Source organism: Daktulosphaira vitifoliae, unplaced genomic scaffold (genome assembly GCF_025091365.1).
Source record: "Daktulosphaira vitifoliae isolate Bord-2020 unplaced genomic scaffold, ASM2509136v1 Scaffold_3, whole genome shotgun sequence".
NCBI classification, from domain to species: domain Eukaryota; kingdom Metazoa; phylum Arthropoda; class Insecta; order Hemiptera; family Phylloxeridae; genus Daktulosphaira; species Daktulosphaira vitifoliae.
In genome coordinates this window covers 29,446,002-29,472,945 of record NW_026099574.1, presented here as the reverse complement: position 1 = coordinate 29,472,945, position 26,944 = coordinate 29,446,002, and the positions used below count along the sequence as shown (strand labels likewise).

Below are 26,944 nucleotides of genomic sequence, written 5' to 3'. Positions count from 1 at the left end.
AAAAAAAAAAAAAAAAAAAAAAAAAAAGTTGAACATTAAGTCATTAAAAATTCTTACCTCCATATGGTGCAGCATACGGCCCATATGCTGAAACAAAAAAAAATTTTTTTTTTTTATTATCTCAATATAGAGATTGAAAGATTTAAATAATTGAATGAAATATTTAATTAATTTTTTATACTATATTGTCAATTACATTGTTTTGTTTCAGCATAGATAAAAAATAAAGATTTTATATTAAAAATTGTTCTTTAAATGCATATTGTGAGTACATCAAAAGTAAGTAATTTTGATATTTATTAATAATTTATTCCTGATGTAAAAATTTAAGCCAGGATTTCCAATATTGTATATATTTTATTGAAAGTATGACGAGTACTTAATTAATACTATGAGAATTTTTTATTGATCTAAAAGAAGTTATAATCCCTATTCATTGAGCCAAAAACCATAATGTTTAACTTTTAAGATAAATAGATTAATTTAGACCATGATACAAGTATAAAAGAATAAGAATTTTGCAGATGAACTTTCTTATATATTATACCATCAAAATGTTAGTGTCATAATTAAAAAAATTGCCAAATTTGAGTAAGAAATGCCTTCTTACTACAAAACTTACTTGCTAAATGATTTGTTAGTGCACTTTAATATTTATACAATATTTCATATACAGGGTGATTGGCTAACAATGCTTCACGTAATATCTTTAAAGATACAAGTGTTATAAACAATTTTTTTTTTTTTTTTTAATCTTTATGGATCTTTGATGAGCTGTTTCACAAGAAAAATTAAATTTCTATCACCATTCCTTATACTTAGAACTTGTATTAACTTCAGGTTTTCAAATGACAAACCCATATTATTTTTATATATTTTTGTTGTTATAAGTGTTGAGCAAAAAAAAAAAAAATTTATGAAATTTAAACAAGATAGGCTACTTTAAAATATATGATATTTGAAGAAAAAATGCAGTAGTTTTCTAAACAGTACATTATTATTTTATATAACGATAAGAATTACCGATTTACTTTGACAACGCAGGTAGTCTATTACTTAAAACTGGTAGCGCTTATTGATTTACAACCTATAACGTTAGAGTCTGTTATGATTTTTTTTATTACACTAAATAGTTAACATTTTTCTTTATTTGTATGCCCTCCTAGAATTCCAATACACCACTGAAGGTATGACTTTCAATTATTTTTTGTTAAGGTTTGTTTTAACTGAATTGTTTATGCTAATGGATATATAGATATGCTGCGAATTAACTATTTAAAAATAAAAAATACTAATGAACACGTTCATTTCACGAAAAAAAAAAAAAAAAAAAAAAAAAAAAAAGTTCCTTCAGTTTTTGAGTCATAAGTTCATGTATCTTGAGAGAATATACTGAAACTTTTTAACACTTGGTGCAAATCACATTATCACAAATAANTTTAGTTAACATTTTGATTACTGAATAAAATACCATATTGAATAATGATTTAAGTCTACAATGTCTAGATCTATAATTATTATATCAAAACTAATTTTTTTTAGTTACTACACAATTTTACAATCATTTTAATGGTACAGTATTCAAACAACATTAAATGTGCAATCAAGTGATATATTTAATAGACTGAAAGAGGAAAATTCAGTTTTATTTTTAAATCGCCTGCCTAGAAAAAAAACTACCCATAACAAGTATTTATGATTGTGTAACATTTAAATACACCTAGTCAAAAAATTTAAAACTATTTTGAAATAAAATATAAAATTAACAGACCTCCACGAGCAGCTCCTCTACCTCTCATTGTTTTTGGATTTGAATACGGATTGGCAGGTTTAGGTGCAGCTTTTTTGACATCAACCTATAATTAGATCTATAATGAAAAAATCAAACCTTTAAAAAAAACCATTATTAGTTACATACTTCTTTTCCTTTAATAGTCTGTTTTGCAGTTTTAAATAAATCTTGCACTTTGTCACTAGATTCATACGTAATAAAACAATATCCCTTTCGTTGATTTTTCATTTTATCAAATGGAACCTCCAAGTTCACAATAACACCCCATTTTCCAAAAAACTCTTTTATTTCATCATTGGTAACATCTGATGGTAAGCCTCCAACAAATACTTTTTCTTGTTTGGCTTTAGCTTTTTTAGGATCAATTTTTTTTCCATTTATCACGTGATCTCCAGCAGCAAATGCCTTAAAATAATTAAAATTAAATTTTTGAAAATGAGAAAAAATGAATTTGTTACATTATTTAATCCTTCAACTGATTTAAAAATGATAAAAGCAAATCCTCTAGAGCGCCCAGTGGCAGGGTCAGTTTTGAGACTGATATTTGTTATTTCACCATATTGAACAAAATGTTCTTTTAATTCCTCTAAAATTTTTTAACTTACAGTAAATATTGTGTAAAAAAGAATAAAAAATTAATTACTTTCTGTTGTTTCCCAGCTTAATCCACCAACAAATAATTTTCTAAAATAATAAAAATACAAATTAGTATATATAGTTATATTGTCATACATTTGAAAATATTATCTTTTTACTATATTTTTAAACACATACAATCACAAATGGATATGATAAAAGATTAGGAATTCAGGTAGACATAAATAAATTGTATACAAGAGAAAAACTCCCTTTATATAAGAAAATTATTTATTAATCCCAGTATGTAATTTATGTAATAATAAAAATTAAATATATTTCAATGTTCAATTATAACAAATAATTACTCTATTTAACTGACTTTTTTTTTTTTTTAATAAAACAACACTATTTTTACATTCTTAAAAGTAATATTTCAAATAATTCCCTTTAATCTTCTCTAATAAAAAAATACATATAAAATCTAAATCATAATATTAAAAACTTGTATTAGTATTTTAAAGTAATTGAATTTGATAATCTGAAACCTGTGTACAACAAATACAAATAAGGAGTCAATATAAAGGAAAAGGATTAGAAATTAAAATTCAACATATTAAATAATTCTGCTAGCTGCTATTTTTCTCAAATTTTATTTTAATAGAAAAATTTTAAGTGTAATTAATTATTAATTAAACACACATGATTTATATTTCCAATTAAAGTTCTTTTTAATTTATGAAAAAATATTTTATTTTAATTTAAACATAGCATAAATTTAATACATTAATTCATTAACTTTATAAGCAAGATTAAAAATTGAGATTAACACTTTTATAAAAATTTTTATTTTAAAATAAAAAAATCACATTAATAATCAATTTATAAAATATTAATAATAATGTCTTAATAAAACCAAGAAATAATGATTGTAACAACTAAATATTATTTTTATTATTCAATGCTGGTATTAAAAATGTTTAACAAAATTAATTGATTATACATAAATTTCTTTAGAAATAATTTTCTAGGAGACAAAAATTGCAGCTAGGAAGAAACCTAAAACTATAGCTTAAAAATCCAAATGTCATAAAAAAAAAATTGGTTTATATTTAAAATATGAAAAAAAAAAAAAAATATTCATACTATGGAATTTCAATAACTTATAAAATTATAATAGCTTAAAATATTTTTTTAAAAGCCATTTAGATTTTTATATTTATATTTTATAAATCATGCATTGTTTGTTCTAGACAAACAAGCTTATTTTTTTTTTTTATCATTATTTGGAGAATGAGGAAAGATGACAATAAAAAGAAATAATAAGGCATAAGTATCAATATAAATAAATTTACCATTTAAAGTAACATAGTGGATAAAGTAAATATTACAAAAAAAATTACATTTAATGTTTATAGTAAATATTTTAAATATAATTAGATGTGAATTCAGTTTTAACTAGAGAATCTTAAACCAAGAAATCTGCAATTAAACATACGAGTTTTATAAAATGATTATATCTGAAATTACAATGTATAAACTTTTATTTATCATCTTCTAATTGATTTTAAATTGAAACTGCTTAATTATTTTACTGAAACTTAAGAATGTATATATAAAATTAATTTTTTAAGAATTTGTGAACAAATCATTCTCCATTATTTTATCGAATAATACTTAATGATTCCTACCATTTGGTAGGCGTTGTCTGCTTCTAGTAGTTGCAGAAATGACACTCAACCATTGTCAATTGTATACCTGAGGTACAATGTGTCCAATATTTTAACATCTTTTCTTGAATGAAATGACATGATCGTCACCTGCGCATATTTATACACCACGTTGAAAGGTAATCGATACATAGGCCTATACGGTCCTGAAGAGACGCAGATATCATGTTTAGATTTACAAGAATTATCTGCTTGTACAAATTGTTTAAGAATTAAAATATATATGAACATTATTTTGGTTTCCAAAAATAATTATCTTGAAGCCCATTGAGAAGAATTTGAAACCCTTGTGTAGTAGGTAAGTCAAAACGTAGATCTTCATTAAATTTATTAATTTATTAACATAAAATATTTTAATTAACATGATGTATACATAAAAAAAAAAATTTAACAAAAGTACATATCATTTTAACTAAGTTACAAGATAATATCAAGTGTTATCAAATTATCAAATATAACATCAGTGATATTAAGTTAAAAACGTATCAGCTTTTTCAAAACTAATGAAAGTAGTAGATTTTTGAAATAAAATTTTAAATAATTCATAATAGCGTCTCTTTATGACCAAATTTGGAATATTTTATACTTACATACAAGCCACTTCACTTGAATCTAGGTAATAATAATTAACTCATCATCTTATGAATTTATAATCATCATCAAAAAAGTAATTTTTATAACGTTAAACACCTAATCATAATTACTTATACTCAACATTTATTACCAAAATACTATAAATTTTTGATTTAGTTAAAGATAGAGAAATTTGTTTAAGTATGTGTACTAGATAATTACAGAATTACGAAAAGACATTAATTTACTCAAATGGACTAACAAATATAATAATGATATAATTAGTTATAGGTTAATTTCATACTAACTAAATTTATTTAAGTGATAATACATGTCAGAAAATTTTAAAAAATGTCAATAATTTAATGTATTAATAATAATAATCATGGATTACGTTTATTTAAGGACACTACTAAGATATCAGGTATGTTTTTTAATATTTTTAACTTAGAAAAAACTAAAAACGGTATAACAGTTTGACAAATCAAAATTACAAGCATTTTTGAATTTTAATTTCATCAAATCAAACTATGTGATAGAAGTACTAACATATGTTATTCTATAGTTATCATGTCAGCTAGATTAATGAAAGGAGGACAATTTTAGAACTATAATAAATTTTTAAATCTTTACTTAGACACCTTCAAAAAGTACAGCACTATCTTTTATAAAAACAATAATACAGAAATCATATTTCTCAGAATAAACAAAGTTGATTAGATATTAAAAACAAAAAAATATGTTTATTGTATAAATCACTATTTAAATTAAACAAGTTTAATTGTTCATAAACAATAAAATAATAATTTAACACTAATTTTTAAATAACTATTTTAGCTATAATAAAGATAATTTTTACCTTTTAAACTAAACTAATGAAAAAATATTTGAAAATAGGGAAATTTGTTTAATTTGACTATTGCCCAGAACAAAATTTACTACAATTAAACAAAATCAACCATTATAAATTCCAAATTTACTATCCTCACTACAATATAAATATATTCAATAAAAAATCAACTATGTTTTCTTCAATTTATTAAATATTGCCGTTAACAAATTGGTCGAAGATTATATACTTTAAAAAATTAAAACGCTATTTATATGTCGTTGAAAACAAAAATATATATTAAAATTAATATCACAATTGAATACTCTTAATTTTCTTATTTGAGGCAATCGTATAAAAAATAGGTTATTTCGGCCAAGTTCATAAAAATAATTAAACCATGCATTAAAAAGGTTTATAACTATCGTAGTAAATGGCTAAATTACCTGTCATCTTCTTTAGCTAACTCTTCCTGTGTGCTTGGTTGTTCAACTCCATTGTTTTCATTTGTTCCGTTTGTCTGCTGTTCATTTTGTTGATCGTCAGACATAATTGCAAACTTTTTGAGTTATTGTAGGTGCAAGATCAAAAAAGGCTAAGATATTGATGAGCTATAAACGCGAGTATAAATACTAGTTTAAACAAAATTGGTAGGCTATTACTTTTTGATACAAAATTTGCGAAAATGAAGATTATGGCGAAACAATTTTATCTAGTTAATGCGAGCCGGATTTCAAATTTAGACACGAGAAGACAGAAAAAGAAAGCCTGATTTACTGTGACAATATCAAAAATTTTAAGGTTGAGGTGTTCAATAGAAAGCCGTAATAAAATGGCTACCGCCATTGAGATGTCGGGGTAAGCGGGGTAACGCTAGACATCTTCAGTTTGACCAACATAAAAAACCTGACTTTGTTGTAATTTACATTGTGTTATCAACCATGTTACCATGAATTTTGAGTAATATGTTGTATTAAATTGTACAAAACTAATCACCCGCGGAATCCTCAACTAGACCCTCATTAATTTTGAGGTTCACATGCGACTGGTGCCAGTAATGAATCGAATAAGCTATTGATTAGACTGGCGTGACCAAAAGTTTACCGCTAATCTCGTCACATAATGAGTATTTTCCAGAGGCTGTTAAAGTTGTACATGTACAACGTGGGTGCTTTGTACCATATTTTTCGTATATTAAGCGCCGGACGCTTTTATCACAATAATACTAGTATTTTTTTTCATAATTATTTTGAATTCTTTAGTTTGATTTGCTTTAAAAGCGTGTTTTTTTAGTTTTTTTTAAACTATATTTATTTTTCACTTTTTAGTTTTATGTTATGATAGTAGTTACTATCAATATCATGGTTGTAACGGGTAACGGGAAATCTGGGTTCGATTCCGGAGAGGGAGTCTGAGAAACGGCTACCACTCCAAGGAAAGCAGCAGGCGCGTAAATTACCCACTCTCGGAATATGGAGGTAGTGACGAAAAATGACGATACGGGAATCATCCTTTGTAATCGGAATAAATACACTCTATATCTCTAAATAAGAATAAAGCGTGTTAATATATACATTTTAATAGTAATTAGAATATATATATACATACAAGTAAAGCAACTTAAGTACATAAACGTATCATGCACTAGGTATACCCGTGTTTTTTGGGCGGGCGAGTCGGACTAACGTTATACCTGAGTATTAAAGGCGGTAGGAATATGTACGTAAGCCGTATGACACGCGGATGGTATTGGTTAGTCAAAATAAAAATTTGTTTATATATACATAATATTGATTATAATATTGATGACAAGCACGCGTGTACGGGTACGATAACTAAAAATAAATTTATACAGGAATAGTGTAGTCGTCGTGTTGTGAGAGAGGCGTGGGGTGGGGTGAATGCGTTATGACAGTCTAGTCTAGACGACGGAATATGCGATAACGCGTAGTTAAATTTAGTATGAAATTGATATTCAATAATTTAATATTGCAATTTATATGGAGAAATTATAAAAATAATAAAGTAATTGTATATTCCTTTATTTTTAACGTGTATAAAAATTTAATGAAATTGATGCAATACTTTTTAATAAAAAATTGTTATTACTTATGAATAAATACACTGGACTACAAGAAACTTTCGTCAGAAGCAAAAATATACTTTTCTAAATCAATTTTTCGTGCTATTTTCAAATCTGTAGATTTGCAGAAAAAATCTAATTGCATGCAATTAGACTTTTTTTATATCTTCTAATTTTTGATATTATTACTAATTACATATAAAATAATAATTAAAAGAAAAAAAATTTATTTTCAAATTATTACTCATTTTGATTTTTTTATGTTTAAAATAATCAGTCCAAAATTTCATTTTTTTTTGGTCCTTTAAAGTTGATGAAAAATGTTTGATAAAGTTTTGTGAAAGTTTATAGTAAAAAAAATAGAATATGTTGCCATAACTTTTAGCTCAATTAGAAGAGCTTAATAGAGAAGAGAAGAATCGGAAGCCGTAAAAACAGTTGTAAAAAAGAATGTTGAAGGAAGAAGAGGTAGAGGAAGACCAAAAAAGAGATGGAGAGATGTTATTGAATGCAATATGAGGACATCTGATGTGAGCGTAGAGTATGTGGGAGATCGTGTCAAGTGGAAATTTAGATAAAGGTGGCCGATCCCAAGTAGTTGGGATTAAGGCGAGGAAGAAGAAGAACTTTTAGCTCAATTGCAAGTTTGAAATTGACATCATTAAATAGAAAATTTTATAATTACTATTTACAGTAAATTTATCAGAAAATCTCATTATTTTTTGCAAATACCTTTGCATCGAAGCTAAAATATAGTAAAATAATTTTAATATGAATAAGAAATTTCTTCTCACGAGGGGTGACTACAGTGATGGGATCCTTGATCTTTATTGAAGTTATTGAATCTAAATGAGACGAAAATCAAATGAGTATAAATTTATTGTAACTTAAAAAGAATTAAGAAAAAAATGCAAAAAATCTCCTTGCCATAAACGGGTTGGAATCTTTTACCCCAAGCGCATAAAACTCAAGAGTTAATGACTCGGCAACCGTACATCGCTTCTGTCATTTGGAAAAAATGGTAATTTATGCTAGTTCGAATTTCAAACTTATACTTCTCGACTTAAAAAAATAAAAAAAAATTAAATAAGTTTAGCTTTTTATACTATATCAATTTGATTTATATAATATTCATGAAAATTAGTGTACTCCCCTTGTCAGGTATTTTAAAATAAAATAAAATACAAAACCCAGAATTTTAACACAAAAATAGCATATTTTTTAATACGGTAGTCAATTTCACTATGAAGATAAATGCAGAGGTCGAATTTTTTTTTTAAATTAAAGTTAAAAATATAAAAAAGAATTTTTTTACAAAAATCATATTTTTTTTTATTAACTTTGATGTCCATTTTCACAATGAAAACAAAATAAAGTCCGAAAATTTTTTTTTCCATTATAAAATATATTACATTTTCTTTAATTTAAGGTATATATAAAAGTGTCAGAGTTTTCGGAACACTTTCAAAAGTTAAGTTGAAAAAGTTGTCATTTTGAATACCCCCTGTGGGCAGGTAAAGGGTCAGATTTATAAAAAAATCTACCAAATAAAAGGACATCATGTATCTATAAAAAAATATATATATTGATTTAGTTATTTTTAAAAAAGTTATAGCAGTGTTAAGTAAAAAAAATTGAAAAAAATGTCAAAAATTAGCGATTTTTAAATTCATAATTTTTATTTTTATATTTTCCTTATTTATGAGAAACGAGGGAAATTATTTCAATTTTTGAGGGTAGTGCCTTCGACTAGGTACGATTTTTGATCTTTTGACGTATTGTTCATTACTGAGATTGAGCGTTTACAGACACAAAAAAAAAAAACAATATAATAAAATGAATACTTTCTCAGCTTCGCATCGAAGCTAATACCCTAGTAGAAATTCGAGTTCATTTAATATAGTAACAACGGTGTTGAACTCAATTCAAAACCGTTCATAGCACGATTCAAAATGAGATTTGAATACGGATTTTAACATGGGGCGAACTGAGTTCTTCAAAAGTTCATAGACCGTTTCTCGGTTCAGCATTAAAAAGTTCGATAACAGTTCAATTGTCGTTCATTGGTTCAATAACAGCTTTGTCGACAAAATTCACTTCACACCCCCCTAAAATTTACTACTAGGATCGCTCCTATATACAGGTTGTAGCATCATCTTCATCTTTTTTTATCCAGTGTTGAGAAGGAACTAGTTCCAAAAGGAACGGATTCCTGGAACGAGTTCTTTTTGAAGTAACGATGCTAGGAACTGCTTCCTTTTAAAATAAAGGAACGAGGAAAATGAACAAATTCCATTTTTTAAGGAACGTGAATGGAAATTACAGTTCCTAAAAATTTTTATAAACATGTTTAAGTGTAGTTTTCTTCGTATCTAGACATTAAAATATTAAGGTATTTTTAGTTGACTTTTGACAATGGAAGTCCCCTATATACCCAACCGAGATCGTAGGATGTTTAAATGAATCAATTGACTATAAATAGAGTTATTATCACATGTAGGTATACAGTAAATATTTAATATATGTTTACCAGTAGAGAAAAATACAACTTCAAGTTCTCGTATTGAAGAGTTAGAATTATTCTTAAAATGCCAGTCGAAAGACTTGACTGTGTTACTATTGTACCCTGCAATATTAAAAGTATTTTTAGAATTTAACACACCCCTTCCATCTAGTGCTCCTGTTGAGCGACTGTTTTCGACAGGTTTCAATGTGATGACACAAAAACGCCATAAATTGAGTGATTCACTTTTTGAAAAATTAGTTCTATTAAAATAAAACAAATTTGGTATATAAAATGAAAATTTTGTTTTGTTTTAATAGAACTAATAATTCTCAAATTTGTAATTAATGTGTGTGTTAAATACTAAAAATACTTTTAATATAATACTATTAAATAGTAAAACTGTAAATAAGTAGTTGTAAATAGTGTAAATAGTTGTTAACTGTACAAATTTTTTACAGTTGACAGCTATAAGTCTAATAATAAGAAATATGCATTATTACAATGTTATAATATTTAAAACTACATCTGTAAAGTGTAGCATTTTAATTATTATAGTAGTTATTTATATTCTGATTTAAAAGATCAGTAGTACAGTTATACATTTTTATTACAGAATGATGTAATTGTTTTTGTGTAGTTACTAGTTATAAAACATTATTAAACATATTTATTTATGCCTTTTGATTTAAATATGCCATATAATCTAAAAATTCATAATAAAAATAAAAACAATTTTTTAAATAACTTGGTTACATAAAAGGAACGAAGAGTGGAACGAGTTCTTATTTTGGAGGAACTGGATCTGGAACAAGTTCCTTCTTAATATAAAGAACTAGGATCTGGAACGAGTTCATATTTTAGAAAATGAACGGGGAACGGAACGAGTTCCATTTAAAAAGGAACTTTCCTAACACTGTTTTTATCCAATGATTTTTTAACTGCTATTTAGAAAAGAATAAAAATACTAGTTGTACTATGATATAACCAGTATTTTTACACTGCAATAAAAAGAAGTAAGTCTGTTTGGGATTTACACCAACAATATTCATATTGTTTGAAACATTATGGCTTATTCAATGACAGCATTTTAACCAACATAGCGTGATCTGTACACACGACACCCCAAAATCATTCAAATAAATTTTTCTATGAAAAATGTATTATAAATATAAAAGTTATTTTTTCTTTGTAGTTTCAAAATTAGTTTTCCAGACTTAGTTCGATTTACTAACGTGGTATCAATATATCAACATATTCAATTTGCATTTTTATTACAGATTAATGTTCATACCATGAAGTACTTTAAAAATGTGAAACTTATTAAAAGCTTGTTTAGTGTTGCCACAAAAACTAAAATTTGCGGGCATTTCTCTTGTCATACAAAAATCAAATACTGTTCTCGTATATGCACTAAAACTTTTAATAATAGCCACTTTAAGCAACAAACAATTTTTCTGAAAAGAAAATATCAGTTATTCATCTATTCCAATAAATTAAATCATATATATATATATATATATTCATAAAAATAATAATATTATTATATTATTTTTATGAATATACAATGTTACAATTATAGTTTTATCATTATTTAAGTAGTTAGTATTTTACCAGTATTAATATAGACTCTAGTAATTGTATTCCAAATAATATAAATAAGAGGTAAATAAGAATACTTCAATAGAACGACCTTTCAAGTTAAATAAAACATGCTCCCAAAGAATAATTTTATTTAAAATAATATACCTATTAAAAATAATAATAAATTATAAAAAATAATTAACAACTATGCTTTGAGTATAAAATTTTTTATAATTTACTATTATATAATAGTGAATATACTATATTTATAATTTTTTATTATTTTACATAAAAATATTTTAATACAAAAGATTATAAAGTTTTAATTAATTTAAAGTCATAAAAGTCAATAGATATTTATTCAGATTTCTGGAGAAAAAAAAATATAGGGAGTTCAAATATTTTTGTGTAAATGATAAATTATTATTAGTTATTGCACTTCCAATTAATATGAACTTAATGTTCAAAAATGTTTATTGAGTTATATCAATTTACTATTAAGTGCCAACACATAAAGTTCATTTAATAAACTATATAGAAATTAACCTTTTAGTGTTACAATATTCAAATGTTTGATCAAGTACATGACTATGCTTTGAAAAATATTTATAATACTTCTTTAAAAGACATATTTTTTAAATATTGGAAGTTAAAAAAACATGATTCCATCAACAATTAAATACAATTTTATATGTGTAGCACATAAAATTTTAGGTATATACGTGCTATTTTTATATACAGCAATTATACAATTAACAATTGTGGTAAGACAAAAATAAAGAATAAAAATGTGTTGAACGTGTGAATACTGGTAGACATAGTATACGCGGCTGACTATCAAGGGTTTCGAAAAGACGTTGTTATAGAAAGTGCCACTGAGAAACACCAAGGTATAAAGTGTCATAATTTTTTGGATGAAGGCATAAATGCCTGATGCAATTTAAAGGAGCCCAAAGTATGAGGCGCATACGAAGTGCAAGACACAAGTACTTGAGTTAAACAGGTAAGATAGCCAAATATAAAGTGTAGACAAATACAAGACATAAATATTATGCGAACTAGGAAAAGGATATAACCAAGTACAAGGTAAAAACGAAACGCAAGACACAATTATTAAAGCGTTAAGTAGGATAGGTAGGTAAAGGAGTCAAGAATAAACAAACTCTTGACTTTCTGTTGTAGTCGGACAACGACAACCGAGTACTGAGACTAATGTTTGACAATATATCCTGTGTTGAATATTATTAAAGTAGTCTGACGCCGATGGCCGAGTCCATTATTGATTCTATGGTTGCATTATTTTATTTATCAGTCAAATTACCAGTTGCCAGCAGTGGATACTCTGTCTGCATTTATTTTATACATTTTACAATAACAATGCTGTGACACTAACACACAATTATTGGTTAAAAGTTTTGCATTTTCTTGAAATTATTGTATAAAAAAAAAAATAAATATAAACTTTAGTTATGTCTGAATAATTTTGGAAGGTTCTTATCGTTGTCTCATGTTACTGCCGGTAGATATTGTTGGATCCGCCATTGATTATTCAGCATTAATATAAAAATTGTACCCAAATTACAAAAAGTTTATGCCAATGAAAGTAACTATACCCCTAATTTCCCTCCCATTTGATCGTCACTGACATTTCGTCGCTTACACATAACACTTTCTGATGCAGAAATGGTAAATTAAAAAATAGTTGGCTTATCTAATTATTTTATGCTATATTGATGTTAAATAAATAAATATCAATGGATATTATAAATTTAAATAGTAAACACATAATATTTAAATCATAAAAACTAATTTTAAGAATGGAAGTGAGTTTAAATTTTATTTTCTGTATTTTAATTAACATATTTATTATTATTAGTCATATAATAAATGAGTTTTTAAACTTACTATTTTAATTTATGTATTATGTATTTTAGTATACAGCAAAAGTTCGACGAGATCTTTGGAAAATCTGCTCTAAAATTCGGAACGTAGTGAATAAAATAAAATTTAATTTTTTGGAGTATTATTTAATTTACGACACAAAAAAAATTGGTTTTATAACAAGTGATCAAATAATAAAATGAACTTATTCAGTTTTCTAGTTTCAAATATTTTATTTCAGTAAATCAATTCAAAACAGTATTATCTGGACCTTTAAAAACTATAATCGATTTAAGTGATGATGAAATTGAACTTTTAGTTCAGTGTTTTTGTGAACCAAATGGCAATTTACGTTATGTTGAATTCTCTCAAATGGTTCATGAATCATTACCTACCTATAACAGTAATCCATTCATTTTTAAAAAAAATCTTACTACCTCTTTCCATAGCACTACTACTATTTTAGTTGCAATTCCAGTTGATAACTATAATTACTTCATATATAATCGTCAATATTAATTTCTAATAATTATTATTTTTACTTAATTATTAAATTTACTTCTAAATAACAGATTTTAAATAGTTCTATTGATCAGTTCTCATTTACTAAATTTGTGAATTATATTTCTAACATTTTTATAAAATTTATCTTTTGATTATTCTAGACAAAGACAATTTCAGTGAAAAATTGTCAAATTATACTAAAAGTGATTTACAATTTCTTAATTCTATGATGAAGATGACCAATGACTTAAAGTCACAAAATCTGAATCTGAAACCTTATTTTGAAGATTACGAAAAAGTATAAAGATATAGAAAAATGACTGATACATAATTAAATAAATTGTTTTGGAAAAAATGTTTGTTTAAAAATAAAAATATAGTTTAATTTAGGTGTCAGGTAATAAGGGTTTGATGACTATTAAACAGTTTATGGATATACTGTATAGCTTGAACATAAAGTTATCTCAACATGAATTACAGCCAATTATTAATCAGTTCATTATTTACAGTTATATGATTAACACAAATAAGTTTTTGGATAAATTAAATTGGATTTATAATCAAAGTAATAATTTAAAGGAAACTATTTTGAATGTAAGTAATCAAATTTTAATAAAAAATTTTTTCTAAAATATAAAAATACTCTTTTACTATTATTACTTTTTTTGTAGAATACCTAATATTTAAACTTTTATTACATTTATTTATAAGATATTATCTAAAAAATTACTTAAGAGTTATTTTTTATATAATATTTAATACAATATACATATAATATAGTTGTAACACTTAAATTATTTTATTACCTTAACTTACTGATATATAATAATACTGATATATTATTTAAATGTGTACTTCAAATACATGCAAAAATATTCTACCTTCTCAGGTATAAAAATAGTTTTAGATTTAAAAAAATAAAACCTATAACATATAACCAAAAATAAAAAACAAAAATTGTCATGATTAGACTTCATAAAACAGAAGTTTTTTTTTTAGATAATAAATTACCTAAAAAGGTAGAGTAATAATTAAAAGATACTTATCATCATAAAATTAGAAATTAAATTATAAGAAAATTGGTAAACTTTACATAGATATCATCTATTCAGATAAATGTACAATATGTGATAAATGAAGTTATTATTGAAGATTAATAAAAAAAAGTTAAAGTCAGTCAATCTTCATTTTGATAATATGGTTAGGAAGAGGAATTCATTGTAGACATTATTAGTCAATATTATCTATTTGGCCACTTCCAATTTTCTGATGGTTTTAATAAATGGGGGATTTCTTTTAGACAATTTTTTGCCCACTCTGGTAAAAGATGTCTATCTTTTTGGTCGTATATCATTGTTATACCTTGAACTGTTTCACATTTAACCTTCCCTGTATTTGTGTCAAGAGTGACTTGAGATCCATCACCATAAGTTATACAAACTTCACCTGATTTAACTAAAAATGAACTTTTTACTTGTTCATTATTAGGAGTTATATTTAAATTATTTTTTGTGTTTGGTCTTCTTCCTAATGTTACAGGAAAAATTGTTATACCATTAGAACTTGTATCAATGGCTGCTAACGTTTTCTCAACTAAACAACAATGTTCATAATATTGTTTAAATTGGTTATAAATCATATTTTCAATTTCATTCAAGTACTCAGGCGTACTGAATGATTTTGTTTTTCCATCAACTATAATTTTAGTAATGCCACTTCCAATATTTGATACTAAAGTTCCATTATAAAAATGTGCCTCGAAAGCTTTACCATCTTCCATCAATAAACATTTTGCTTTATCACTGTATAAAACAACTTTGGCTGTTTTGGAAGCTATTAAATTAACAAATTGGGCTGCATAAGCATATTTTTTCCAATGTTGTTGAGGTAAAGACTCATAACTGTACACTTCATCAGCACCTTTTTGTGGAATTGAAGGTGGTTCATCTTGTAATTTTACCCCTCTTTCTCCATTAGGCTTATAAACTACCATATGTTGTCCATCAGGTGAAATACGAATAACTTCAACAACTCGTTCTTCTTTTGATTTAGATTTTATTTTAACAAATTCTACACATACTTCTCCATTTTCTAAAATACTTAAGACTTTATTCTTTGTTTTATGTCTATGTTTTTGTAAACGTGCTGTTGTAAAACAACTAGCCATTTTGTTAGATGAGCTTGTATCAGGAAATGTTTTGAAAGATTGTAAAAATTGATTGTCAAAAACAGACATTTTTTTATTATCAGAATGTTGAGATGAAATAGGACATCTATTTTGTACATTATTATTATGGTTACTGAAACTATGCATTATACTTGATGAATGACAGCATTCTTGTTTATTTAGTTCAGAACTTAAAATATAACCCCGACATGGTGGTAACACATTTAAATTTGAACTACCACAACTTCTTTGGTAATTTTGTTCATAGTTAGGATTTAAAAATGGCTGTGGATAGTTAAAACCTGTGGATGAACCACATAATTTATCTTTATTAAATGAAATTGTATTAAAGCCACTATCTTCAGTGAAATGAGACTGCTGAACCCATATAGAATTTCCATCATTTAAAATTTTTTCTTTCATAAAGTCATGGTTTAATACACCTTGTAAATCTATACGATCTCTTGGATTTTTTCTTAATAAACAGTTAATTAGATCTTTAGCTTTACTTGATAAATAATTAGGTAATGAAAAATTACTCATAACAACTTTGGTTAACGTACTTTTAATAGCATCAGTATCGAATGGTGGATGACCCACTAGTAAAGTATATAATAAACATCCTAATCCCCATAAATCAGTTTCTAAGCCGTGAGAACTTCGAGTTGCAACTTCTGGTGATATGTAATTTGGAGTACCACACATTGTCATGTGTTTTTCATCTCTAGAATTTAACTGAGTAGCAAGACCAAAATCAGCAATTTTAATACGCATGTCTTTTGTCAATAACAAATTTGTTAAGGTCATATCTCTATGTACAATGTTATGTTTATGCAAGTACAATAAACCTTCAACAACTTGTCTTAATATATATCTAGCTTCTATCTCTGATAATTTATTTCCATTTAGTTTTAAATATTGAAGCAATTCACCGTTATGACACAATTCTAAAACTAAATAAACATGTTGGCAATCTTCAAAAAATGTATACAATTCTAAAATTGATGGATGCTTTAATTGACTATGTATTTTAACTTCTTGTCTAACACGTTCTATCATGTTTTGCTTTTTCATCATCCAAATATCAATTTCTTTAATAGCTACTTCACGTCCAGTTTGACGACACTGTGCTCTATATACACATGCAAATCCACCTTTACCCAAAAGTTCTAGTTTTTGATAACCATCTATACTATCAGAAAGTGTAGATTTGTAAGAAAACATCTGCAAGTAAAGTAAAGTACTTAATTAATATTATATTATGAGCTTAAATATATATTTTTGATTAGCATTTTTATGAAAATATTATAGCTCAATAATTACATAGGAGAATTAGATGATATAGTATTAATTAGCGTTATGAATTACAGAAATAATTAGTGTTTATTAGTATAACAAAAGTAAAGGATGTACAATAAATTATAAAATATAAAAAGGTAGTTAAATAATGCAACCAGCACTCAATATAAAAGAAATAATGACAGTAATCGCGAGAATAGACTGAGAATATAGTACAACACAAGATACAAAATTTGGAAATTTCATTGAATTCTAAAAATTTTATAAGCAGGCACCTACTAGATGCCAAGGAGGGGTAATTCAATATAGTGGTGGAAGTCTCATTGATTATATTTACTCACCTATATTTGAATACAAAATAAAAATAATTAGATTATGAAATGAAATGTAAATTTGTTAAAAATTTTCTTTATTAAAGACATAAGATAAATTATTTATGTTGAATAATATAACAGGAAATTTTTCTTTATCTAATAGGATACTTCTAAAGGAAAAATCAATAAAAATGAAATGAAAAATAAAACAAAATTAAAAAATAATGAAAATGTTTTCCATTCAGTAATCACTAATAAAAGACATAAGGATAATGTTGTATCAATTTTAAGAAATGTTCAAAAACATGTACTTCAAAATAGAATTAATGTTGGACAGTTTTTTACAGTATTTAGATATTATTTTGTGTGTAATTGATATTATTATACTGTTATGTTTGATTTTTTAAAGCAATTTGACCCATATAATAAGGGAGTTATAAGTAAAGAACAATTTCGAAAATGTCTTGACATGATTGGTATTAGTTCATTACATCGTTTGTACTACTCAGAGTCAGAGCTTTCTTTATTAATATTAATGTTTAAAGATAACAATCTAACAGAAAATGTTAGATGGAAAAAATTTGAGGATGAAATAAATACAGGTAAATAAACTTTAACTATACCTTAATTAAAAAAAAACACTTATAAATCAATAATTTTTCTTTTACTTAGATGTACTTAACACTAAATCAGTTGTTAATTTTAAATTCTGTTTTATTCATTTGTATTGAGTTGTCTCATCTTGATTTTTTTAGTATAAAGTATTAACTAAAATAAGTATAGTTAAATAACAATCGACTTATTTAACTGATTCATACTTAATACGATCATATTCGAATAGAGAATAAAACTTGTAACACTGAATTTTTTTGAAAAAAATATTATTCTAGATATTTTAAATTCATAACAGTTAATATTTTTGTTTACTTTTTGACATTATATGAATTCAAATGATAACGGCTTTATTGTTATCAGTGTTGGAATTAATTAAGAGCACAAAAAAATCTTTCAACAATAAACTACCTCCCATGGATGCCAACTTAATTAATTAAACTATTATTTTATTGAACACAAATTAAGACTAAAGCCTACACATAAATACATTTTATTGAAATTTAATGGGAATGTTCTCGTTAAATCTATTTATTTTACAATCAAGAACGACCATAAGATAACTTTTTATTTTATACTCCTAAACATTTCAATTAAATTGTTGAAAACCTGTTATTTTTTTCAAAAATGTATTTACTCTTATTTATTTCCACTTAAAGTTATTATTTCTTTTTATAAATTCTTGTAAAATTTAATTAAATTAACGTAGTACCTACCTTTTAAATTTTAATTGTAGTTTTTGTCAAAAAAAATCTGGAAAAAACTCCAGAAAGTGACATTGAGTGTCCACCTAGAGATGTCAAAGATATGCCTCGGAAAGGAGGACAAGATTGGGAATCCGTTGAATTACATATGCGAAATTTATTTGATCCATTGATTTTTAACATAAAAAATTATTTACTCCAAAGGCGAATTCTACTAGAACCTTATTTTAGAACTTTTGACAGGTAACAAATAGATTTTTACTCTTATTTGTTTTATTGATCTTATTAAGATAATATTCTGACTGAGTAATAGATCATATTTTATTTGAAATGGTAATTTATTTTATAACAATTCTTCACTTAGGAAAAAAGCTATCCGCTCAACAGACTTAGTGTTGAAGGGATGAGGGGTTGATCGTGATCCTCGACAAAGGAACCGTGCCTTTTTGAAGTTCTCTCCATAAGCTAAACAAGAAGGCCTCTAAATTAACGAATTAGCATCCTAAAAAATAAAAAAAATTATACAGGGTGTTCAGTAAGTCAGGAAACAGGTTTCTATTGTTCTCATTGTTTGTAACAATGAGAACAATAGAAACCCGTTTCCTGACTTACTGAACACTCTGTATATGTTGTCATTAGCATGTATAGTTTTTTTAGAGTAAGGAGAAAATACAGTTAGCATCTCCGAAAACGTTATTCGAACAAGCGCCCATGGGTCTTGCAGAATAATAGAGTTTTTAGTTGTTTTTTGTGTTATTTAAAAAAAAATGTGTCAATAAATTTAATAAAAATAAATCAAATATACATGTAATTAATCTATAAAAAAACTATTCTTTTAATCTTGGTGTTCTTAATATAATTAGACAAAAATTTTATTTTCTAATCTTTTATTAAAAAAAGATTCAACTTGCAAATTATTATAATACTCAAATTTATAAAAATTGACTAAGCAAAATGTCAAGGAGAGCTACAAATTCTTTTGACGTTCCTGCAGATGCCAATGTTACATAACATGTTGATGCCTATAGACACAAGTAGTATTATATGTTTGGGCGCTAAATTAATTTCCATTTCTTCAAAATGTTTTTAGTATATAATATATTTATATATAAATTATATTTTTCAAAATTTGTGAGGGTACTAAGGATTTAAATCATTATTTTATTTGAGACTAGTAACATCAGTTATAAATTTAATATTAAATCCTTTTTTTTAATTTAGATATAAATAAAATCTCGATTTTAATATTTGAATAGTTTAACATAATTAATTTCGTCTAGAAATAATCACGGGCATATAACTCGATCTTGTTTTCGTCGAGCTATGTCTACAGCAGGCGTAAAATGTTCAGACGAAGAATTGCGTGTATTAGAAAAAAGATTTATGAATGTTGATGGGTTCAATTATTTGAAATTTTTAGAGAATATTGTTAATCCTTATGAAGATAGTAAATCAATTGTAAGTTCATATTTTTAGTTTAAATTACTAGGACGCTCAGTAGAGCCTCTAACTACTAAGCTGAAGGCCTGTATGAGGATTATATATTTACCCTTTTTCCTCGCCATAATTTAAAAATAATAGTCATTTCTAATGGATGTAGGTTTGTGTGCCTTGCTCATTCTGTAGACCCTTTTTTTTATTTATCATTATTTATATATTATTTAATGATAATATAATTTATTAACGATCATTATTAGGAAATTAGTTAGTGTTATAAAAAACATCTTAAATTAATATAAATGTTTAGAGAATTCCGGAAATATAAAATGAGAGCCTTGAATTTCCTCTAACTGCAACATTTTAACTTAAAAATATTAATATTTTTAACTATTTCTATTTTAAGTCTATTCAAATAAATTGGATAGCACTGGTAAAATCATTACTTTAAAACAGCGTATCTTAAGAGAAGGGTAAAATAGTTTTTAAGTTAGATGATAAATTATTAGCCTTAGTTTAGAAAAAAATGTACAATTAAAATAAAATTTTAATTTTTTTGGTTGACACATAATAGTTCTATTATTCTTTTCTCTCTAGATCATTTTTTTTTTTGTAAGCTAAAATTTAATAAATAAATAATTGTAGAATCATAATTCTGGACTCAAAAAATGTTAATTTTTTTTCAGATACATAAACCAAAAATAAAAATAGAAACTGATGATTTGTTAAATATAGAAAAAATATGCGATAATCTAAAAAACATCTCACTTTCTTCACTTATATCTAAAATACAAACTATAGTTATGAAACTAGTATCATTTTGTTTTTAATTTATTTTATATAAAATTTATATTTACAATAATAGGTTAAAAGAGGTAGGATCAAAATTGACCAGTTTTTTAGAGTATTTGATCAATATAATCACAGTCTTATAAGTAATGAAAATTTTCAAAGAGGCATTGCAATAGCTGGAATACAGCTTAACTTACAAGAGTTGGATTTGCTTGAAAAAAAGTACGACGAAATTTTGTAATTTGTAATTATTGTACATCGATGTCGCCACTTTATAAGTGACCAAGTGATTGAATTTTTTCAATACTTTAAAAAGTCCAGAAAACATTGAAAAATGAATAAACAAATTTGTACTTCAATGTTATTAAATGTTTAAATCATGTGAAAATAAATTGTTTATAAATTATACAGTTTTTCAACTTGTAATTTTTGTCAAAATACATTTTTTTAATTATTATTTGATCACTTTTTATATAATGGCGACTATATGATAATTTATGAACAAACAAATTTTATAACACAAAAAAAAAATATTAATAATATCGTAAAAGAACTATTCCTCTACCTAATGTTCATCACACAATTCTTGATATTAATATATACGAGTATGGAATATGTATAAAATTAATAATAAAAGTTTAATATTTAATGTTATTTACTTTTTGATAAAAAATTAATTTATAAAAATGTATATATATATATAATATTTATTTAATTCACTCAATATATAGATTAAGTGAATCCAATCAGTATTAAACTAATTATTGATATGATAGGTTTTCATCTAAAAATTACCCTGGCTACATTAAATACCGACAATTTTGCAACATTATCGAAGAGGCATTTACTACATTAAGATTGGATAAGAACCCGACAGTTTCACCCAAAGAATATTTGATAACTTACGAAGGATTGTGTAATAATTTAACAGATGAACAGAGAGCCGCTATTGATTCAGCATTGTCTAAACTTTGTAGTAAACCAAATATTGGGTTAGATGATTTATTTAAGGACTATGATAAGTTCAAACAAGGAATTGTACCACAAGAAACTTTTATGAGGGTAATAACTGTGTGCAAGCTCAACATGTTGATTTCATCATTTGAAATTAAATGCCTAATTAACGGGTTTTCAAAGTGTGGTTATCACCAAGCATTTGATTACCGTTCATTTCTTAAGGCTATTGAATACAAAGAAAAAGTTTTGGCCGAGTCGATCAAGAAAAATAGTTAGATATAAATTTTATTCTAGCGATGTATATGAATTAATAAAATTATTTTGGTAATATGTTTTATTAAAATTATAATTTCATGTTTTTAACAAAATTGTTTAAGTTATGATCAGTTCAATTTGAAGTTTTTAAATTTCATTCAATGCGCCTCTTAAAATTTTTCTGTTGTACAAACTGTATAAAAAATAATTTGTAACAAATTCAGGCGAAATTAAGTAACGTTAACACTTGCCATAAAATACACTTAAAATTAATATATTTTGGAATTTGTTGTTAGAAAAATTTAAAAACAGGACAAATACACGTTATAATCATAACGCTTACAATATGATTTAGGTTTTATCTCTTTTAAAAGGGATCCAGATTTTTAGAATGTTTTCACAGAAGAAAATACTATATGGCATGATCTATAGCTATATTCAAACTTTAATTTACATATAAGTTCATCTTGAATTACCGGCCCTTTCATAAGCATTTGATTTAAGCTTGTTCCTGAAGTGGACGGTGCAGATGCGTCGAATACAACACGGGTTTGTGTTGTTGCACTGTGATTGCGTAAAACAGCATGGTGTGGCATATAGTATGATATTTCGTTTATTGATTGCGATTCTTTCATATGATTCAATTTTATGTATTCATCCATAAATTCAACGTACTTTACACGAAGATCATTATTTTTTCGTAAATTATTTTCTGTAGCTAGAAAACGTCGCCGCGCCATTGCCTTTGAATCACCAAGTATTTCAACGTTGTTTTTCAGTAGGAGTTCAACAATAAATTTTCCCGTATGTTCACGTTTTACTGTTTGTTCAAAATGCTCGACACAAGACCTTTCTTCAATGCTGAGTTTTATGTTTGAACCCATTTCTTCTACTTGCCAAAATTTTGACATCAATTCATTTAAATTTACTTGGTTATCAATTACAATCGAATTGAAAAATGTTTTTGTAGTTGTTTGTGCTAAACTGGACACAGATCCTGCAACTATCCAGCCTAGTTCTGTTTCTTGGAAAATTATTTCAGTCGCATCTACCTTATGTTTACCGGCCTTTAGTATACTATAGAAACATTCAGCACCGAATAGTACATCTATTTTGCCAGGTACGTCGTAATGTGGGTCAGCTAATTTAACGTCATTAGGTATTTTTATACCAGTTGTGTTTATTGTTTCGTGTGGTAAAAATGAAGTTATTTTTGATAACGTTAAAAAATCGAGTTGTCTACTGTAATTACTATTTTGTGACTGAATTAATGTTGTTATAGAGTAAAATGATTTACCTTTAGAATTATCTACACCAGATATACTAATATTTACTCTTTTTCGTGGCGATTTTAATCTTTGCGCTAACTCAGTGGTTATAAAATTAGTTTGAGAGCCTGAATCGAGCAGTGCTCTTACAATGAATGTTTCATTAAAATGGCTTTTAATTTTTATTATTGCTGTTGATAACAAAACTTGTTTTTGTTCTGCACACGTCACATGTGTACTTATGATTTGTTCATCACTTTGCTCTTCGGGTATGTGAAGTAATGTATTATGTGCTTCTCCACATTTCCTACAGCCTGAAAATTTACATAATTGGTTTTCTGAATGATGAGCCAAACATACATTACAAATGCTTAATTGAGTAACCTTTTGATGACGCTCTTTTATTGTTAGGTCTAAGAATTTTTTGCAATGATATATAGCATGAGTTGTTTCATTGCATAAATAACATTTAAATTTTTTTGAAGTCGCATGCAATACGGTCCTTTTTTGATAATCAAATCGTTTCTTTTCCTTTTTTTGATTGTCACCGCATTCATTTAACCTTTTTGCACTTTCAACCGCTTCTAATAGTTGACAGTGATTATTTAAAAATTCAATTATGTCTTTGACTTCTGAGACTTCAGTTTTTGGTGCTTGCTTTTCCCACGCTCGCAATGTGTTTGTGTCAAGTTTTGTTGATATGACGTGAATCATCAGAGGACCCCATAAATTAGCATCGTGGCCTAAATTTTCTAGTGCTTTCATGTTGCCGACTAAATCGTCAGTAAACATTCGCAGATTGTCCGCTGATTCCNATCTTATAATTTTTTGCTGATGTTTCGAAGCATTGTATTACCTTCAATGCGTCGCCCGACAAAGCTGCTTTTAGATAAAAAAACCTTTGTACATCAGTTAATGCTTCGTTCTCGTGAATTAACGCATTAAATATATCATTGAATGTTGACCATTCTTTATAGCTGCCGCTAAATGTAGGTACACTTAATGGCGCTAATTTTACAATTGATGGTTGATTAGATACACAACTGTTTGTTAGTGTTGACGTCATTATGGGTGGTTATGATGTGTTTCGAATATCTACCGTGTGATTTATTTCTTCTATTTCTGCTTGATCACTAGCCAATATTCGTTCATACTCTGATACTACCTTAAAGTACATTTCTTCAAATTGAATTCTGTATGGATCTTCTGGGCTTTCTGGATCTCTGAGTTCTTCAATTTCAGCCTGAATTTAATTAGAATGTTTTTACGGAAGAAAATACTATATGACATGATCTATAGCTATATTCAAACTTTAATTTTATTTATGTCACTAATAAGATTTTCAAAAAAACATAATTGTTGATGAAGCGGGATTATTAATCGTTAATAAATCGAACGCTCACTTAAATTTATTTGTATGATATTTTTTAATTTGTTTGATTAATGTAATAAATATGAAACTTAACAAACTATAAATATAATTTACAAAATATTTGCTCCGTAATTTTATTTATAATTAACTTAAATGACAATATTTAATACAAGTATGACTTAGATTAATATTAGAGCGCGTCGCTGATGGTTCAGCGGTGGAACGTACACTGACTAGATTTATAATAAAAGATACATTGCTGACCAGCTAAACAAAGATAAAATACAATATTATAGTGTGATTCGCACTAACAATAATAAAAACGTAGCTCAGTGGGGTTGTGGCACAGTATGGACGTGGCATAGTTGGGACAAGAATATTTGACATCTGATAGTGTTTTAAATCACTGCGTCAGGAAATTTTATAATTACTATTTACAGTAAATTTATCAGAAAAACTCATTATTTATTTGCATTTTTATCGTAATAGAACACTTTAATAGAAATAATAATAATAATTTCTAAGTAACTTTTGATATTTAAAAAGATTCTATCATCTTCATCTTCTTCTTCTTCCTTGCCTTAATCCCAACTACTTGGGGTCGGCTACTCTTATCTTAGACTTCCACTTGACACGATCTCCCATATCATCTAAGCTCACATCTTCGCATTCAATAACATCAATAGAAATATCCAGAACTGAATTAATTTTAATTAATTATTTTAACTAAAAAAAAAAGTTGTCATTTTGTATCCCCCCTATAGGCAGGTAAAGGGTCAGATTTATAAAAAAAATATACCAAAGGATAGGTAAAGACAACATGCATCTATATAAAAATAGAATTTTATTTATTTGGTCATTTTTGTTAATGTTATAGCAGTAAACAAAGTTATAAGTTTTATACACAGGACTTTGACAATTTTTGAGGGTAATATCTTCAAGAAGATACGAATCATTTGACGTATCGTTAAAAAAAGTAGGTCAAGTTAGAGCAAAAAAAATAAATGATAGTCACAAAAAATACCTTCTCACTTTTGCTAAAACCTAAAATATAGTAAATAATTTTAATATGAATAAGAAATTTCTTCTCACGAGGGGTGACTACAGTGATGGGATCCTTGATCTTTATTGAAGTTATTGAATCTAAATGAGATGAAAATCAAATGAGTATAAATTTATTGTAACTTAAAAAGAACTAAGGAAAAAATGCAAAAAATCTCCTTGCCATAAACGGGTTGGAATCTTGTACCCCAAGCGCATAAAACTCAAGAGTTAATGACTCGGCAACCGTATATCGCTTCTGTCATTTGGAAAAAATGGTAATTTAAGCTAGTTCGAATTTCAAGATCACTTAAATAGAAATCATAGTATTCATTCCTAAGTAATTCTGGTGTTTAAAAAGATTCTATCATCTTTATCTTCTTCTTCTTCCTCGCCTTAATCCCAACTACTTGGGGTCGGCTACTCTTATCCTAAACTTCCACTTGACACAATCTCCCACATCATCTACGCTCACATCAGCTGTCCTCATATCGCATTCAATTTCATCCATCACTATAGAGAATAAGTAAGGGCTTAAAGCAGAATCTTGGTGCACTCCTACTCTTACCCGAAAACCTTCTGATACTCCTACTCTTTTTACCCTGGTACAAGAGTCATCATACATATCTTCTATTATATTAATGTATCTTTTGGAGACTCCTTTTCTCATT

General features: G+C 26.2%; 4 protein-coding genes across 8 annotated transcripts in view; 1 reads left to right on the top strand and 3 right to left on the bottom strand.

Annotated features, from left to right (window-relative positions):
* Window positions 1-6,343, bottom strand: part of LOC126900770 (RNA-binding protein squid-like) — a 9,088-nt gene extending 2,745 nt beyond the window's left edge. The window contains exons 1-6 of one of the 2 annotated variants that reach the window (XM_050676702.1): window positions 5,947-6,343; window positions 2,436-2,476; window positions 2,251-2,378; window positions 1,919-2,197; window positions 1,772-1,856; window positions 58-87 (exon numbers count right to left, since the gene is read on the bottom strand). In XM_050676702.1, coding sequence (XP_050532659.1) covers window positions 58-87; window positions 1,772-1,856; window positions 1,919-2,197; window positions 2,251-2,378; window positions 2,436-2,476; window positions 5,947-6,050 — 667 coding nt within the window. In that variant the 5' untranslated portion in view covers window positions 6,051-6,343. The remainder of the gene's footprint in view (window positions 1-57; window positions 88-1,771; window positions 1,857-1,918; window positions 2,198-2,250; window positions 2,379-2,435; window positions 2,477-5,946) is intronic. The other variant, XM_050676703.1, reaches the window with a different exon arrangement.
* A 6,738-nt stretch (window positions 6,344-13,081) lies between these two features.
* On the top strand, window positions 13,082-22,807 carry LOC126900763 (uncharacterized). The gene is made up of 12 exons (XM_050676694.1): window positions 13,082-13,493; window positions 13,605-13,734; window positions 13,793-13,954; window positions 14,217-14,353; window positions 14,446-14,649; window positions 17,999-18,181; window positions 18,245-18,437; window positions 19,184-19,394; window positions 20,432-20,609; window positions 21,275-21,388; window positions 21,454-21,602; window positions 22,157-22,807. The coding sequence occupies exons 1-12, from the start codon at window positions 13,488-13,490 to the stop codon at window positions 22,611-22,613; spliced, it is 2,124 nt and encodes a 707-aa protein (XP_050532651.1). The 5' UTR covers window positions 13,082-13,487; the 3' UTR covers window positions 22,614-22,807.
* Window positions 14,877-19,284, bottom strand: LOC126900762 (serine/threonine-protein kinase PLK4). 4 transcript variants are annotated; one of them, XM_050676692.1, is made up of 2 exons: window positions 19,164-19,284; window positions 14,877-17,446 (listed from the first exon to the last, which is right to left on the bottom strand). In XM_050676692.1, the coding sequence occupies exon 2, from the start codon at window positions 17,444-17,446 to the stop codon at window positions 15,296-15,298; it is 2,151 nt and encodes a 716-aa protein (XP_050532649.1). In that variant the 5' UTR covers window positions 19,164-19,284; the 3' UTR covers window positions 14,877-15,295. The 4 variants fall into 4 exon arrangements, with proteins under 4 accessions (XP_050532649.1, XP_050532650.1, XP_050532647.1 ...); XM_050676693.1 differs by lacking the exon at window positions 19,164-19,284 and adding an exon at window positions 18,654-18,673; XM_050676690.1 differs by lacking the exon at window positions 19,164-19,284 and adding an exon at window positions 18,459-18,638.
* Window positions 22,808-22,978: 171 nt separating the features above from the next.
* On the bottom strand, window positions 22,979-24,625 carry LOC126902106 (uncharacterized). The gene has a single exon (XM_050679131.1). The coding sequence runs from the start codon at window positions 24,623-24,625 to the stop codon at window positions 22,979-22,981; it is 1,647 nt and encodes a 548-aa protein (XP_050535088.1).
* Between the last annotated feature and the right edge of the window lie 2,319 nt (window positions 24,626-26,944).